This window comes from Phalaenopsis equestris, unplaced genomic scaffold, assembly GCF_001263595.1.
Source record: "Phalaenopsis equestris unplaced genomic scaffold, ASM126359v1 Scaffold000003, whole genome shotgun sequence".
NCBI classification, from domain to species: domain Eukaryota; kingdom Viridiplantae; phylum Streptophyta; class Magnoliopsida; order Asparagales; family Orchidaceae; genus Phalaenopsis; species Phalaenopsis equestris.
The window spans coordinates 185,761-203,964 of record NW_018164445.1 but is presented as its reverse complement, the minus strand read 5'-3'; the positions used below and the strand labels follow the sequence as shown (position 1 = coordinate 203,964).

Here is an 18,204-nt window from a genome sequence, read left to right as displayed (position 1 = left end):
TATATATATATATATATATATATATATATATATATATATAGCCAAAAAAACTCCACAACAAAGTATTATCAAAATTTTCAAAAATCAACTTCAAAAGACATCCCAACTTCTTAAAAAAATTGTTATCAGGCATTTTCAGGTTGAACTGAAGTCTTTGGGTTTGTTTGAGGTCGTTGCAGCTTTTACAAAAGATTTTGTAATGTTGCTGCGAGAAAAACAAATTTTTTGAAGGCTGATTTTGAGTTTGTAAATTTTTTTTGGAAAGGTCTGACAACTTTTTTATAGGTATTTCATTTTAGTAGATTTGGTTATAAAAGATTAGTTTACCGCAACATAAATTTTTGGAAATGGGCAAGAAAGCAGTAGTCATACGTAATTGTGGTGACGATCTGAAACATGATGCGATGACAAAGCTATCCCAAATAGACCTTTAGTATGGCCAAACTAGGTTGGACCTAATGTGCTCTAATTTAAATAGTTTGGGAGAAAATAACTATTTTCTTAAAAATTATGTTAAATTTATTTTAATAAAAATTATATCATATAATATATGAAGTCATATGTAAACAATTCCATGAATCCATTGAACAGGAACTAGGTCAAAATTCTTTTAGTCATACTTATTTTCTTCATTGATACTAATTAATAGAAAATTTTTATAAAATTTTAAATATATTAAATGAGCTTTAGAAATTTTTAACTTGTTTAGAGAAATATAAAGTGCTAATAAACTACAATGTTTAGGCAAAATTGCAATTATAGACCTATAAAACAAGTCTTAAAATATAATATGATTTTATTTATTTAACTTAATTAAGTATGATTAGCATGTAATTAATAAATTTAATTATATAGTTATGAAATATAAGCTCATATGAACATCTTAATATTGTTATCTTAATCACATGACCGGTAACTATTGTAGTTTATGATACATACTTATAGATTAAATAAATAGCCAAATAAATCCAAATAAATTTACAAAAATATCGATGAATCTATAAGATTATAGAAGCCTGATTAAATCAAATTTAGCAAAAAAATCAAATTGATTTTAGGTTTCCATTAATTATCCTTGAGATCTTGATAAATATTCGCCAAGCAATTTACATTTAAGTACAAATAAACTTGTGCACTAAACTATTAGACCTTGGATATTCACTTCGCATCCTTGAACATGCTGAATCAAACATATTAAGATTGCCTTCAAATTGTAAGCGCTCCAAAAACAGTTTAGTAGACTCAATCATCATCATCATCGTGATCTTTGATAATTAAATTACGGAAGAGAAAACGCTTAGTAAACTATTAGATAACACCACAAGTCTTGTCAATGTCTAACCACTAATGAGCTACATATGAGTTACCTAGGCTTATGGGGTCAAAAATGTTGCTATCATTTTGTGTTAGGTTTTGCCTTTTATTTTTGCATTAATTTATATTTGTGATAATGCTGAGTTTTGTACAACTTTTGGGCTCCTTTTTATAATTTTAGGTGTTATCGTTTTTGCAAAATAATATTTTAATTTTGAGAAGTTATTTCAATATTTTTTTATAAAATAAATATCAGGATAATTAGAAAGATTTTCATTATGAATTTATGCAGTAATAAAACTTTTCAACTATTTGTCAGAAACATCATTGATTTAACTTTTGAGCCAATTTTGAGTTCTCAATATGAGTTCAACAACAGATTCTGCCAAATGACAAGAACATCTTCACGTTCAACAAATTCTAGTATAAATGTGGATATTATCTCTAAGCCTATGATGGCTGCCACTTGCAGTGATATTTTCCTAGGGATAATAATCGAGGAGAGTTGATGGTTTATGGCATTTTGATTCGAGTTGAAATCTTCTAAATCGTGTCCAATGAGCCTAGAGACAACAAAATATTTGATCCTGATGACATTAGAACACAACCAATCTAAATCAATGAACTGGAAGCGATTCTTAAGCCAGCCCTCATTGGGGTTTTTTCGCTAATATCTCAGTGTCAATCAGTTTTCTTTGTAGAAAGTGCTGTTTGGATCATCTATTTTTACTGTAGCTTTGCCATTCTATCAGCAAATTCAATAGCACACCTTTTCATATTTGTGAGTTTTATTTCTTGATGTGCAGACAAGCAAAGGATGCTCTTAAGGTGCTCAAGAAGCGGTTGGGAAGCAAGAATCCAAAAATACAACTTCTTTCTCTTTTTGTGAGTACGGGATTTAGGCTTGTTAAAATATGGTGTATTATGCTTTTATTGAATATTTATGATGTAATTTATTATGGCCTTTTGTTTTGTAGTAGTAACCTATTTAAAATTTTTGCTTGCATCGTTGATATATTGATATATGCATGTGAAAGTAAAGCTCCTTCTTGTTGATCTTTTGGTTGATTTTATCATTTTATTTCTTTTAAATTTAGCTCGACTAGCTTCTTATAGCCTTGTGGAAGCTTTTTCTTAATTGCTCAAGATATTTAGTATAAATTTTCAAAAGCTAGCATTTCTGGATTGCTTCCTACATATTTTTAAAACATTGGCGCCTGAATTATTTGTATAACTGGAATTTTTTCCTCTCAGCGATGAATAATGTATTTGGTTTATAGATTGAATTTTTGTTTTCAAAATAAAAAAGGCTCGGGTGGGTCTTTTTCTTTTAGTTTCATGCTACCAATTCTGAAGAATAACTTAATTTAAATCTCTTTTTAGAATAGAGTAAATATTATTTATTCTTTATGAATCAATCTAAATTCTCGTTTGTAAGAATATGTGAGCTATTCTTTTCTAAGTTAATTTCATGGTTTATTTGTATCTTGGAATATATCACACATATCATGATTGGAAAAATGATAGTTTTTTTCCTCATTAATATTTTCATATTCCTCCTTCCAACCCACTCAATTACCACTCAAAACCTTGAAGCAAATCTAGCCATCCACTGTCCTTAATTTTGTTTGATTGAGACCTAATAATCTGGCACATAAAAGTAGAACTTGTTATCGGTTTCTGCATTTTGCATTTTCTTGCATTTGTCACAATGATTATTTTACTTGTGCGCATCCAGGTGTTAGAGACTTTAAGCAAAAATTGTGGGGACAGTATTCCTGGACAAATTATTGAACGAGACATCTTACATGAAATGGTTAAAATTGTGAAGAAAAAGGTGTTCTTTTGTACGGATAGTTTTAAATTATATCGTAATTTTTTTCTATTTTTTGTTGGACAATTCTTTTGTAATGGTCGTTTCAATATATACAGCCAGACTTGAATGTAAAAGAGAAGATACTGGTTCTCATAGACGCATGGCAAGATGCATTTGGAGGTGCTGGAGGGAGATATCCTCAGTACCATTCTGCATATGGCGAATTGAGGGTATGCTTTACAATGAAGGAAGATTTACATGCATAACACTCAATATTTAGGAATTTGCATATCTAACACCTAATCTTATTTTTTACATACAGATCACCTTACCTATGCATAAAAAAGGTGTATTTCACTTTTGAAAGTTAAAATGCTGGCATTCTTGATGTGATATGAAGGATTGAGTATGAATGTAAAAAGTAAAGTTTAGGTGTTAGATATGTAAATACGTAGGAATTGGGTGGCATGTATGGAAATGCCCCTACCATTAATCATTGAGTACTATTGAATCACTATGAATTCTTGCTCCAGATTCTTCCCATATAATTGTAGTCTTGCAATGTGTAAAATAGACGCAATATTTTTTGCATGAAGTACCACTAGAAAGCTTGTGCTGGAATCCCATTTTGTTGGTAAGAAAGTGGATGGTATTTCTGCCTTACCTTAATTTCTGGGTAAGAAAGTTGAATAGATTGGGCCTTTTTTCGGTGGATAATTGAAGGAAAAGTTAGCTAGAGTATGGGGAAAAGGTATTTATTTTTGAAGGATGCTATGCCTTTAATGCAATGCTTGTTTGTGAGATTATGATCACTCATGGTGATATGAAGGAATTATTTTCGAGCGCTTTATGAATAAACTAATGAGATATGATAAAGAGGTTTCTAATAGAGAACGAGTGTGATTTATAATGAAACGTAATGGTAAAAATTTTAGGTGCATATGAAATACATATTGAGATTTGGGGGATTCAATAGTATTATTGGTTTGGTTAACTAATCTTTTAAGCGGAATCTTGAAGACTAAGATGATGCTAAATGATTCACGAGGAAGCATTTTGGTATTGATATTTGAATAAGAAGGATTCTAAAAATTCGATAATTATTAAGTTTTTGTTACATTGCATGTATTTTAAATAAATGTGTATTTCAAATGCATTGTAAAATAAATAGTGTAATTTGATTGCTTTATAAGTTTTTGGCTAGTTGAAAGTGAATTCGCTAAATCATTATATTTTGGTTTAGTTGACTTAAAATGTATTACATCACCATTGGGAGGCGACTGTGGTCTCACAAAGACAAGAACAATCGGGATGGTGACGGTTTGTGGGATATGAGGTGACAAGTTTGGGGTTGGCAATATTTTGGATGTGTGAGGACAATTTTGTTGGTTTGGGGCTATCAACGATGAGGTTGGGGACCACAATGTTGAACAGGGTTAGCAGTGGCAAAGGTGAGATTGGGGGATCAGGATATCAGGGTGTTAAACATGTGCGAAGTTGGGGACAATGAGATTGGGACTAATGCTTGCATGCGATGGAGTGGTAACAGACCAGAAGCTCTTGCATTTAAAATTCATTTGATTTGAAGTCTATTTCAAATTCGTAAAAATGGGCATTCTGTACTGAGTCTCCTATCTAAATATGCTGTATTTGTTTACTTCAAACTTCAAACCAAACTCCAGAAAAATCAAACCGTTGCATTTCTTTTGCACTATATTCTTCATATTTGTAACCAAACCCACGTAAGAAATCTACTTTTGAGTCATAAATTGATGAGATCAAGTAGAGTATTGTGACATGACCATAGAAAAGTTTTGTTTGTTTTGGAAAAATCAATTTACTTCTTGTCAGGATAATACTCTAAAATTAATTTTTGTATTAAGGCAATTAAGTTAAAAATATAGAGAACAAATAAATAATCTTTATATGATTTTTTATTAATCTTGAGAAGGCATATCATGAGAGCCGCAAAAACTGATTTGGAGTGCATCAGGGAAGAAATCTATCTGCTAATGGCGTGTTGAATTCATTAAGGGTACATGTGATGGAATGTTGATCTCATTTTTGTGAGGTCTTTCCTTCTTCTTCCTAAAGCCTAGGATCTAGCTTTAGGAGTTTCCTATTGACTATCTTAGAATACCAACATTGAAACCTGTCTTCTTAGAAATTCCAAAACAGTTTCTATTTTCCTGTGATGTCTAATATTTATGGTCTCAAAACCATTGTCTTATGGACGAGCGGTTAAGGGCTATTGTGTGGAGACTCAGGGAGAAGTTCCCAATAGGACTTCAAGTCCTAGGAAAACCTCCTTACGACTTTATCGTCACATACACACACCAAATGCACAAAATTCACAAAATTGCACGAGATATGACTTCAATTGAGCCAAAAGGATGGGTGAAAATGCAAACTTCTCCAAACGACCTCCGATGACAAATTGGACTGCGCTAAGGCATCCGAGACACCAATTTTAGTAGGAAAGGACACCCATATTGCCATATTTCCGACCTAAAAAATTTGCACGCAAATCGATGAATTCAGAAAAATAACATCCGACGGCGAAACGGACTGCGCCAGCGCGTTCGGAACGTCAAGATTACCCAAAAATGATATCAATTTTTGTTATGTTTTGACGCACGAGTAAAACACATCAAATTTTATTTTTCAAAATATTAAATACTTTTTTTACAAATTTTACTCCTTAATTATAACCTAATTATAACCCTAATCCCTGTTTTACCCTTTCACCCGCACGTCTAAACCTTCGTTCGAGCCATCTTAGGACTCGATCTCGTGGCTCGTCCCGCTCCCTCTTGCCTGTGCCCTAGCTTCCACGGTGGATCCACGCGGCTGCTATCTTCTTCCCCGTCTCTTCCCCTAATTTACGTGGCACGACAGTCGTTCAGCTCTCCAATTGAAAGAAGCGGGCTGGCCGACGCTCCTTCTACTTGAGGCTATACGCTCTCCCCCTTTATTGTGACTCTTCCTTTCCTCTTTTCGGTTGATTGGCTTGGGCGGCCAACAGATGACATTCTCTTTTTCTTTTTCTCTGCATATTGGCTTCCAGTAGAGTTGAGTTCAGTTTTTGTGTGGGGTTGTTAAAAAATTCTGAGAGAGAAGGGAGAGGACTTTTGAGAGAGGAAGGCTTTTTTTGGAGAAATTGGGTACTTTTTTTCTTTCTTCTTCACTGTTGGGAAGGCTATCTCTTTCTGTTTTACTGCTCGAAAGGAGTTCTTCCTCTATGTTGGTCGATACTCTTGTAGTTAGAGCTTGTCGAGCCGGGAGCTAGAAACCGTGGGGGCTATTTGCGCGAGGCTTTCAGGAAGAATTTATGTGGGGGTGTTTTCTTCAATTTATTTTTAGTGTTTTGCTTTAAATCTGCACTAAAGAGGTATTCTTCTTCTTCTCCTCTGTTCTGTTGCCTTGCTCGAAAGATGTTGCTGGAGATGTTAAAATAAGGAAGAATGCATGCATAAAGCTCTGATTTTGTCTTGCCTAGTGACTCATAACGTTGAATTTCTCTGTGGAGGATGATTTGGGATTTATTTTTTTATGCTAGTTGGATTAGTAGCTTAGGGAAGCATGTTTTGAATAATTTCATATGCAAGTCTTTTCCTATACTTCTATTCTTTCTATGTCTATCTGCTAAGAGATTTGGCTTTTCTTTTCTCTTTACTGAATCAGTTCATTGTAAAAAAAAAAAAAAATTTGGGGGAAAGAAGTGTTGTGCATGTTTCTTTAGGGAGAAATCTTAGGCTGAATATGTTTTGTACGCCCCATTTGCTGGGGCTCGGTTTTGGGTTCCACCTCTCTGCTGAGGTTCAATTTTGTTTTGTTGCTCTCAGCTGAAGCTCAGTTTTGTTTTTTTGCCTCCTGCAGGAGTTCTATTTCGATTATGGCCCTTGCTGGGGCTCGGTTTTGGGTGCCTGTTTTTTGTTGATGTTCAGTTTTGCTTTGTTATTCTCTGTTGGAGCTCAGCTTTAATTATAGCGCTATTTACTCCCCAAATGCACCTGTTCTGGATTTTGGTCTTGTTCTTTTTGCTGGAATCAAATGTATTTGTTCAAGATTTTTGGTCTCGCTGTTTTGTTGGATTCGGGTATACCTATGCTGGATTGACACCTTATCCTTACTACTTGAACTTGGTTGTGCTTTTGCAGCTCCCTATTACATTTCTTTTGTTGAGTTCATTGTGCCTAAGTAATTGTCTGGGTTGCCCCTCTTAATTGGGGTCAATTTGTGTGTGGAAGATATCTAAATAGCGCTCCTCTTTGTAATGTTATTTATAATCAAGTTGTCAATCTAAAATTCATGAATTTCAATACCTATCTCGAGGCGGGATTGTTTAGTTTGAGCATTGTCATGAAGGTGGGTTCGTTCATAGTGGTGTATAATAGCTTGTCCATTCACTCTCTTATGTATGTCAAATACAATGCAATGGTAGTACTTATGGTGGTTTCTTTATGCTGCCTTTGGGACTTTCTTCTTGGCCCTTACCCGTAGGTCTATGCTGCTTTTGGGGCCTTCTTCTTTGCCCCTACTCATGGGTTTGTGTGGTGTTGGGTTCCTCCTTGCCATCGTGAGCTTCTTATGAGCTTCTTATATGGGGTTTGATTTGGCTTGTTCTGGCTCCTACCCGTGAGCTAGTTGGAGCTTGGTTGTGTGTTTTCTGGCCCTACCCGTGACCCTCTACTCTCTTTCTGGCTTTACCCGTTAGCCCCTACCCTCTTTTCTGCTTTACCCGAGAGCCTCACCTGCTGATCTCTTCGTGGAATAAGTTGGGTTGATAGTCATCTCTTCATCCCTCTCTGTGGCCTCTGGTTTTATATCGTTCTATATGGATAATTTCATGTTTATGCAAAATGAAAAGCTTTTAATGAAGGTTGGATTTAAATGATTTTTGATATTAGCATGATTTTCTGGAAGGCTAGAAGGTGCCCCCCTCTATTAATTAGTCTCTTATTTTGTGACATATAAAAGGCTTTTATAGCTTTATTTCAAGAAATCATGAATTTGATATCAATTGAATTCATGAAGGGTTTGGAAATTTATAAAATTGTCATTTGGAAAGGATACCTTTCTTGGGTTGATTCATTTATGAAATGTGAGAAAATGATATCCTTTAGGATTGATTCAAGGATCTTGGGTCTTCTTTCCTAAGTCTTTTTGCCACAATTTTGAGGGTTGATTCATCATCTGTCTCTTCGATGTTTTAGGTGAATCAGTGCCTCCTCTCTCTTATCCCCATTTTTATTCTTTTATTTTCTTGTTTCTTGGTTTGGTTTTCTGTGCTTATGTCTGATACATAAGTGCTCATATATAACATATTTTGCTATATATGAAACCATATGTGAAATCATCAAACAAGGTCGCAAGTAGGTCGGTTTTATTTTGGGGCGTAGGGCAATGATGATAAAGACACGCCAGTGGTAGAGTAGAATGATATCTCATCCTACAACATCAGGACTCAATTTTGGGACTTGATGAACTGATAATGAAGTATCATTCACCGACATAAGACTAGAGGGGGACCCGTATCTTTTTATGTTGTTGGTAGTCCTAGGCCCGATGACGTGATCGACTTGTGAACAAATATACATTTTAAAATTGATAAGAACAGATACAATATTTATAAAAAATATTTTCATTACAAAATTAAATACAACTTTTCTTTTGTATGCTTGAAATATATGTGCATGCTAAAGCTTAAATTTCAAAAATATGTTACATTTGGGTTGTCAACTTGTTGATTACCGATCCTCGGCTAAGGAGTATCCTCCTAAGTTAGGTTCAGTAGGATATCCTTCTAGTGGAGTGGCGGGCTTTATACATCCAGGTGACCGAGTAGCATTCGACGACTCTCGAGTACAAATATATATTTGAGTCTAGCCTCGACCCAAGTGCTTGCAGTCCCCTCTTTTCGGATTTTTCGTATGTTTTTCCTGAAATTTTTGGACAAAGACTCGTGGTCTTTTCTCCGGGATTTTCCCGAGGTTTTTGAAAGTTTTATTTGGATTGTTATTCATCAATTTTCTCGAATTTTCCGTCGGGGAATATTTGTCGATTTTCTCGAGTTTTTCAGCAATGTTTCTTTTGCTTATACAGTGAATATTAGTTGTGTCGAGTATTTGTCGATTTTCTCGAGTTTTTCAGACAATGTTTCTTTTGCTTATACAGTGAATATTAGTTGACTTAAAGGAGCAGCAGAACTCTCAAATATATAAGTTTAATTTACATTACATTATTTTATAACATGCATATTATACTGTTTTCCTAGTATGATATATTGTCTTCCTAGTTTGTTGTACTTTTCTCCTAGCATGCTATTATGTTCTATCTCTTTACTGTACATTATACTGTTCTTTTCTTTTATACTGCATGCTGTCATTTTGATACACATTATACCTTAGTTTAGGAAAACTTAGTGATTATATATAGGATTAATAACAAACCCGGGGGTGTTACGCCGAAGAGTTTGGAGCAAATAATGTTGGTAGCACGACAAGGACGTTCAGAAGTGTAACTTCAAGATGGATTAACAACACTAAAACACATTCACACCGATCACTTTCCTTAGTTTAAGCAACAACCCATAGGAGTTCGAGGTGATTTGTCTAGCGCAACGTAAACCCTCACATATCACCTTTAGGCTTTTGCACAGCCCTGGTTATGTAATTATAAGTCCTAACACTTTAGGATTCCGAGGTTATCGTACGGTACAGTGTAAATCTTCCTATCTTTTTAGGCTATTTGCACGATCAGATATCATGCGAATATATCAGATATAGATATCATGCGAATATAAGTCCTGAATTCTAAATAAATTGCAAGATTAAACATCAAATAATATCACTTCAATGATATAAAACCAAACAATAGGATATGTGGGAGGTCACCGGGGTTCTCTCTGGATCCGTGATATCCCCTACTATTTGCTGCTTTGGATTCCTTAAGATAATTATTCCTATTTTGAGCCACTCCCATTTGTTTTTACTATGTCCAATCGTGGAAATTTAAACTTTGAAATCTTGAAGGCAAATCACTGATCTTAATCGAGAGTTTTCTTAAGTGATCCCAATCATTTAAGATATAATTAATTATAGGGGCTTGCCTCTATAGGGAAATTGGAACCCAGGTAAAATAAACTCTATCTAATCCTCATATTAGGTAGGGGAACTTGTTGGCCTCATATAAAATATTTCGCAGATCAAACGGATGTCACAAATTCTTTAGTTTAGGTGATTGAACCTACTACAAATGATATATTTATTCTTCAGAATAAGTGTATTATTTGTGGTATCGTGCTTTGTCACCCAAACTATTCAAAATGTGAGGCTCGTTTGGTCTCACATATTTTTAAATCAAAATGTTACTTCCAAAAATCATATTCATATCAAAACTATTTTCATATTTTCCTATATATTTTCAAAACCAAAGTTAAAACGACCGACATAGAGAAAAACTTACTGAAGTATGGAGGGAAGAAAAAATTACCAATTATATTAAGTATATATCAAGGATAAATAATGATTGCATGTCTTCTTATATTGGTTATGGAAATATTTCCAAAGAATATTCAATTTGAGGTGCATGGATATATGTTTGTTGTAAATGACAGTTTTAACAAGTCAGATATTTGTTTTATATTTAGAACAATGAAGTAAATGTTTTGAAGATATGGTACGTATAGTTAATTGAGTAAGTATTTGAGTATACAACATCAACAACAATAAGCTTTTATCACATTAAATGGGGTCAGCTACAGGAATCCTTTTTCTCCATTGTGTCCTAATGAGAAAAGTAATTTAGGTTGATGTGATATTATGAATTATTTATTAATATTATTAAAAAAGACAATGATCCTAGGTATGATAGGTTCAGCTATATTGATTCTATTTTATCAAAGAGTAGTGATGCTTTCATTTAGATGAGAATGTAACTTCTAAGGTTAAGGTTGGTGGTTAAATTAGAGAAATGCTTTGAGAGTAATAAGTGGTAAGATATATCATTGAATTCAAGAGTAATTTTTATAAAGTTATAATTAGGTTTGGTATGCTGTTTGGTTGTTTTGGCAGCAAAAAGGTCATTGATATTCAAATTTATTATGGTGAATATGAAATTGTTTATATGAATGTGTGAAAAAACTAGAAGCATAAATTGATGAATGATTGAAGATAGTTGATAACGCACCATTAAATTGGTTAATAACATTAATTTCGATGGAGTAGGAAGGAAAATAGGTATTCGAATGATCTGCAAATAACAGGCTACAAGGCCTTAGGCAACACCGAATGGAAAAATGAGTTTTTATAAAATTAATCCTAGATAGCTGTGATAGGGCTAATGAGGATACTGTTTATGGTGATTAGGTTTGAGTTGTGTATTCATCTGCATGGCCTTTTTCCTATTTCTCTCTTGTCTCTATACTTTTGTTTCTAGGTTATTTCTTTAATCTTAAATTTTCTCCCCTTTCAAGGTTGCATTGGCATCTAGTGATTTATATTAGGCTTTACATATTCATATTTGCGGCAGGCATTTCTTCTATTTAGGGTGTTTTAATCTTTCTTTTCAATTAGATATTGTTGTCAATGTTTTATGCTGGTGATAGGCTGCTGGATTTGAATTTCCTCCACGAACAGAAAGCACAGCCCCGTTGTTTACACCTCCGCAAACACATCCTATAGAGCATCAACGGATTGAGGCAACATATGATGCTGCCTTACAGGCTTCTCTTCAATCTGATGTTTCTGCCTTAAGGTACTCTCCATACTGCATTCAGTTTTCATTTTTGGGGCATATACATAACACAATTTTTATGTATTTACATAACGAACACCTAAACTCCAGTTTTTACATACATACGGCCTTATGCATGAAAATGTGTATTTCAATTTTTAGAAGTTTAAATGATTGTATTTTTGTTGTGTTATGAAAGTTTGGTTGGTATAAATGTAAAAAGTAAAGGCTTAGATGTTATATATATGTATGCATATTGGAATTGGGTGGGATATGTATGTAAATGCCCCTTTAATTATTTTGTTTACTTTATTAACATGTAGGTTTCCGGCATGATTAAGCCTGTTAAAGTGAATGAGAAGTTTCTAAGTAGGACTATTTCATTTAATAGCATTATGATTTCTCATTCGTAACATTTGATCGACTCTTGTTGAAGTTTGAGGGGTGATGTATCTTGGAACGGTTATGATTTTTGTTTTGTCGGCGTGAATTATGATGTAGTTATGAAAGTCTTTGTATTTCATTTTCCTTGTTTTTTGCATTATTTGTGCAGCAATTAAGATTTTGATCATAGATGTGTTGAACTTGTTGCTATCTACCTCTCATGGATGCTTTCATCTCTGTTTTTTCTTTTTTCCGATTCAGACATTTATTTTTCTATGAGTATATGATATTTCAATTACAAATTAAAATAAACTTTGTGCATGCCTACCAAGTGTTTCATTATTAAGCAGTTCTTATTTCATTGGAAGTATAGAGTTTCAAACCTTTTTGCTTTTAGCACCATGTTTACTTGATCACTATCAACAACCATCATTGAAATTTTTTTATTTTTTATTTTCTAGTTTGGATGAGATTCAAAATGCGCGAGGCATAGCTGATGTATTGTCGGAGATCCTTAATGCATTGGATTTTCAAAGTTCAGAGGTTAATACGTGCTCTTCTGCATTATTGTTTTAAAATGATGAACTCTGGTGAATATTATTGTGCACAAGAATTGTTTTGCATTGAAATTTAGACTAGTCTTAATTCCTGCTCTTAAGATATTCTTGTGCTCTTGGGGTGCTACAGGCATCTCCTGCCTATTTCAATTTGATACGTGATATTGATATTGCAGGATGAAATATAATGATTTTACATTCGTGTTTTTGATATGCTTAAGGGTGATAAAATATTTGCTGTTGGATATTTTGCATTGTATAATTGATAGTGACACTTGTGTGCTAACTACAAGATGCTTGATTAAAGCTTAGTGGAAATACTTATTTTTGCGAGAAATTAGTAATTGAAAAATAGTACATTTCAGACATCTTTTCTCTTATTTTGACCCAAATCTGCATTTTCCATCTTAATTTTTAGTTGGCTTGCTCGAATTTGACTCCATTTCACCCATATCCCCAATGAAACTGAACAATCGTTTGGGTGAAGCCTTTAGAAAATAGCATAGGATTGGTGAATTTGATGTGGCATCATACCTTCTGTATCTAGCATTTGGAATGCTGTGATTTTGAGTGCATGATGTGCTAAAGCATTAAATTGAAGCAGAACATTATCCATTAAATCTCAATTATCATACATAAAAATGACAAATGAATAAGAATAGTTGTACGAATTGAATTGGTGTCCTGCGAATGTGATTGTTATGAAAATCTAGAAAATAAATATTTTGATTTTTGGATGAAATTTTTTAGTTTTATCTACTGCCTAAGCTAATTTTGCTCGGATCATATTGGAGAACATGTTTTGGTGCAATAGCTGGTTTGGTCCCTAGTGTGAGTCATGGATTCAAATTGTACAAGGAACCTCTATGTCAAAGCATGTTTAGATTATGTAAAACCATTCTCCGTGCTGGCTCTTTGCAGCGGTCATTTTAGTCCTAGAGTCTATAGAAGTGTAGGTCTTCAAACTCTTTTAATATGGGTAGAAATAGTTCATATAAAGGATTATTTCAACCCCAATATAAAGAGTCCTGAATTAAGTTGGCACTTTTATACACTGAGACTAGTGGGATTAAGGCTTTGTTGTTGTTGTTGTTGTTGTTGTTTTATACACTGAGACTAACTGAAAAAAGTTATAGCCTTCAGGGGTAGGTGCGCTTTGTACTTCACTAATAAACTGTATGTTTTTCTTTTCTGTGAAGTTGTTGCTATTTCTTACTTTAATATGAATTGTACGAAAACACTAACTATTCTTTCGATAGCAGAGTGTCAAGCAAGAAGTTATTGTTGATCTCGTAGAGCAGTGTCGTTCGTATCAGGATCGAGTCATGCTCCTTATTAATAACACTGGGTAACGGATGTCCTTGAGAATTTTTACAAATATTACAGTTGAAACTGTAAGTTTTTGACGGCTTTGTTCATCACTCAACAGAGATGAAGGACTTTTGTTCCAGGCCCTTGCACTAAATGATGACCTGCAGAAAGTACTACAGCGTCATGATGAAATAGCCAGAGGGATTCCTATTAGGAATAATACTACAGGAGGAGCTCCCGTTGCACCTGTTGGAGCTCCGGTTTCTCCTGTTGCACCTCTTGTTAATCTTAATCATGAGGATGATGAGGCGGAGGATGAGTTTTCTCAGTTGTCACGCAGGTAACTAACCTTTTTTTTTGGGTTAAGCATGGCAATTTCTACAAATATTTTTGGGGCATTTACATACATACCACCGAATTCTTATTTATTTACATATCTAACACCTAAACTTTAATTTTTTTTTTATACCATCCAAATCTTTCATATCACATTAAAAAATACCATGTTTTAACTTTTAAAAAGTGAAATTCATCTTTTCATGCAAAGGGAAGGTGGCATGTATGTAAAAAATTGAACTTTAGGTGTTAGATATTCAATACATAAGAATTGAGTGGTATTTATGTAAATCTTCTAATATTTTTTGCCTGGCTACTGAGAAGTAGCTTACTGCTACAATATGCTATAATCATCAATGCTTAGTGATCAACACCTATGATAATTGACCTCTTACTAAAGTTTGACACTTCTTTTTTCTTATGTCCAAGTTATACATTTAGTAATGAAAATTTTTTATGTTTATTCTCATTGAAAACATCACATCAAGCAATGATTCAAGCACAGCTAATATAATTTCTTTTTCTTGGTTGAATTTTTTGATTTATATGTTAACATTGTAATTAAAGGCATGCTAGTGAAGATAGTTAAGAGAATTTTTTTCTCCCGAAGATTTAGTTTATTTCAGATGGTTTTACATAAAATTTCAATTGGCTTCAGTTTAGGTTAACTTGTTATTATGGCTGTTTTGTCGGTTGGAGAGGATAAGTGGTTTGTTTGAATTTCCAGTGAGTGTTGTTGGTCTTGAAGAAGTTGCTCTTTTCTATGGGAGAATTTGTGTGCCATCTTAGGCAATTGTGTTTGGCTTTATCTGCTCTTTGGGAGGAAATTTTTGGACTTATTTTCTTGTAAATTTTATAGTAGAAGAGATTTTGTGTCGTTTTTGTTCTACCCTTTTTCATAGTTTTCCAGACTCACCTCCTTCATTTCTTGCAGTTGTGCATCTCCTATATTGTTGTCACTCAATTAACGATGCATAGCTCATATTATTTTGTTTACTGTGGATAAGAAGTATAAAGTTTTAAATTTGGCTTTTTTACTTTATTTAATTTAAACATTGTTTAAGTTGCTTATGCGATTCATGTCAGCTAAGTGGATTATAAATTAATGCTCTAAGAAATTAATGGAACAATGTTGTCTGAATAATTATTTATTTCTTTTTTAATTTTGCATCTAATGTGTGCATTGAATGCAAAATTCCTCGAAGTGGTGTAATTGTAACCAATGGATTTTGGGGATCTCTTTGTATCGATATGAGGTCTATTTTTTTTTTCTGTACTTTTATTTCTTGTTCTTATTATGTCTACATAATTTATTATTAGCTTGCTAATGCTTTTGATTTTGTTTCAATTTGACGCGATTAAATTTCTATTTGTGGGAATTAAATTACAATTGTTGGCTAATTTGTATGGTTCTAAATTTTTTTTTGTTTTTCTTAGACATATTCATCCATTTTTCATTTGGGTTTTAATTTATGTATTCCTTGTTTACATTAAAAAAAAGAAGTTGAATTTAAAAGTGGCTTGTGATTTGTGAATATACTTAAGTTTAATAGGTGATTTGTGATTTTTACATGCTTTATTTGAATTTTAAAACATAATCTTTGACCATTTAGAGATTACTTGGCTTGATCTATTAACAAACTAGCTACAAGGTATCTCCCATAATTGCATAATAACCAAGATTGAGTCAGCTACTCCTAAACTATTAGTGCCACCTTGGACAATGTAATTGGTGAACGGTGGTTGAAAAATACAAATTGATGCGTGTTTTATATTATTTTGGCATGGTTCTAACATGACTATATTGTTGTATGCCTTTACATTTAACAAATAGCACCATATTCGTACTTGTATGCCTTAACAATTAATGTCTGGTACCAAATAAGCAAACACTGGTTTGAATAATGCTCCAAGACAGATAATGTTAGCTCATGTCAGTTAGATGGAAACATCTCCGAGAGAAAGACTGTTTAGGTTTTAAAATTTTCTTTTACTCCATCACAGTGACTTAAATTTCTCATTTCTATGATGCTTTTTGTGTTGTAATCCTCATTTGATTTAACTCAGTGGTAAATCTTTACGTGGCAGATCCCAAGTCAAGTTGTTTGAAAGTGAGAGATAAAATTAACACCATCTCCCCACATTCTTAATAATATTGAATGAGACATCTCATTAAGTGTTTGTTTTGTATCCTTCCATCTTTTATAATACGTTGTGAACATTGTAAATTTTTGGATCATAGCAAATGATGTAAACTATTTTCATATATTGATCTAGAATGAACACAACTCAACTCAAAAACTGATCAATATTTTACGAAATTTAGCTTCAATGATGATAATTATTAGTATAAATAAAATTGATTCAATCAGTCATCTCTCATCCACTCAATCTTTGGGGGAAATTTAGTCATCGCTGGCTTATAGCTTATTTTGGAAAATATTTAGTAATAATGATTGGTGGTGGGAGGAATTTTACATGTAGAAGTCACTATTGTAATTCAAGATGGTTAGTGATGATATTAAAAATCGTTAGGAAGGGTGTGTGATGATGACTAGGTCTGATCAGGGGTTTGTGCTGGAAGCCTTCACTTGGATGCGTATTTTTATGGAGTTCTAAGGAGGCCATGGACTCAGGTATGGGTTGTTTCGGGGGTGGCTGAGAGGTATGGAGTGTTCTAATATATTTTGGGCCTTGGAACTGAGGGGAAGCTAGAAGAGGCTTGGATTTGTTGTGAAAGTTCCAAGCCACCGAGAAGGGAAGGCTTAGTTTTTTGGTGTGGATGGAGAAGAGGGTTGAAGGGGGTGTGTGGATGCCTTGGAGATTTGTGGGATGGTTTCTAGGGTTGAGGAGATGTAGGTGGCGATTAAGGTTAGGTTTTAGGTTAAAATTGGGAGGGATAGGAAATAACACAATAATATTTACTTGAAACTCACCAAATTTCAAGGGAAGATTATGTTGCAAGCTTCACTGAAGGATTGCTTACAAGAAAATAATCAATTGCTAATCTGTAATAATAGTACATTTTATTTATAATGCAAAGAAAGTAAAAATTCAAATTGAAAGAGAGTGATGAGGAGCTAGCCATTTCCATGCTTTGAATTTTCAAAATCCTTCTTGAAATGTGGATATAGTTATCTTGAAGCCTTGGATTTGTTAGAGAAGCCTTGAACCAAGTACTAGTTTGTACCACCATTTGATTTTGAAGAGACTGACAAAATAATGATGATGGTCAACCGACGTTATCCTGACCACACAACCAATTTACAACTAAGTGCAATTTTCTATCAGTTGTCTTGGACCAATCTCTAATTATTAACCCCTTTTCAACTAATTTTTGAAATTTAAATCACAATAATTATTGTAATAAAAACATCATGTAAAGTGTTGGTGTTACTATAATAATCATTGTAATATAAGTCATATCAACATCTTTCTTCTCAAGAACTCTCCAAAGGATATCTCTTGGAACCTTATCGTAAGCTTTTTCTAAATTAATAAAAGTCAAATGTAAATTCTCCTTATTATCTCTGAACTTTTCCATCAAAACTCTCAATTAATGTATAGCTTCCATAGTAGACCTGCCCGGCATAAATCCAAATTGATTATGAGAAATCTTTGTGATGTGTCTTAAACTATGTTCAATTACCCTCTCCCATAACTTTAAAATATGACACATCAACTTAATTCCTCTATAATTTGCACACTCTTGTGCATCCCTTTTATTCTTAAAAATGGGGACCAAAATAC

At 33.5% G+C, this 18,204-nt stretch overlaps 1 protein-coding gene across 1 annotated transcript in view; it reads left to right on the top strand.

Annotated features, from left to right (window-relative positions):
- LOC110018159 (TOM1-like protein 2) overlaps positions 1-18,204 on the top strand; it is a 35,885-nt gene that overhangs the window by 13,026 nt on the left and 4,655 nt on the right. The window contains exons 3-9 of the mRNA XM_020715370.1: positions 2,121-2,199; positions 3,053-3,151; positions 3,247-3,360; positions 11,739-11,887; positions 12,712-12,793; positions 14,070-14,155; positions 14,237-14,458. Coding sequence (XP_020571029.1) covers positions 2,121-2,199; positions 3,053-3,151; positions 3,247-3,360; positions 11,739-11,887; positions 12,712-12,793; positions 14,070-14,155; positions 14,237-14,458 — 831 coding nt within the window. The remainder of the gene's footprint in view (positions 1-2,120; positions 2,200-3,052; positions 3,152-3,246; positions 3,361-11,738; positions 11,888-12,711; positions 12,794-14,069; positions 14,156-14,236; positions 14,459-18,204) is intronic.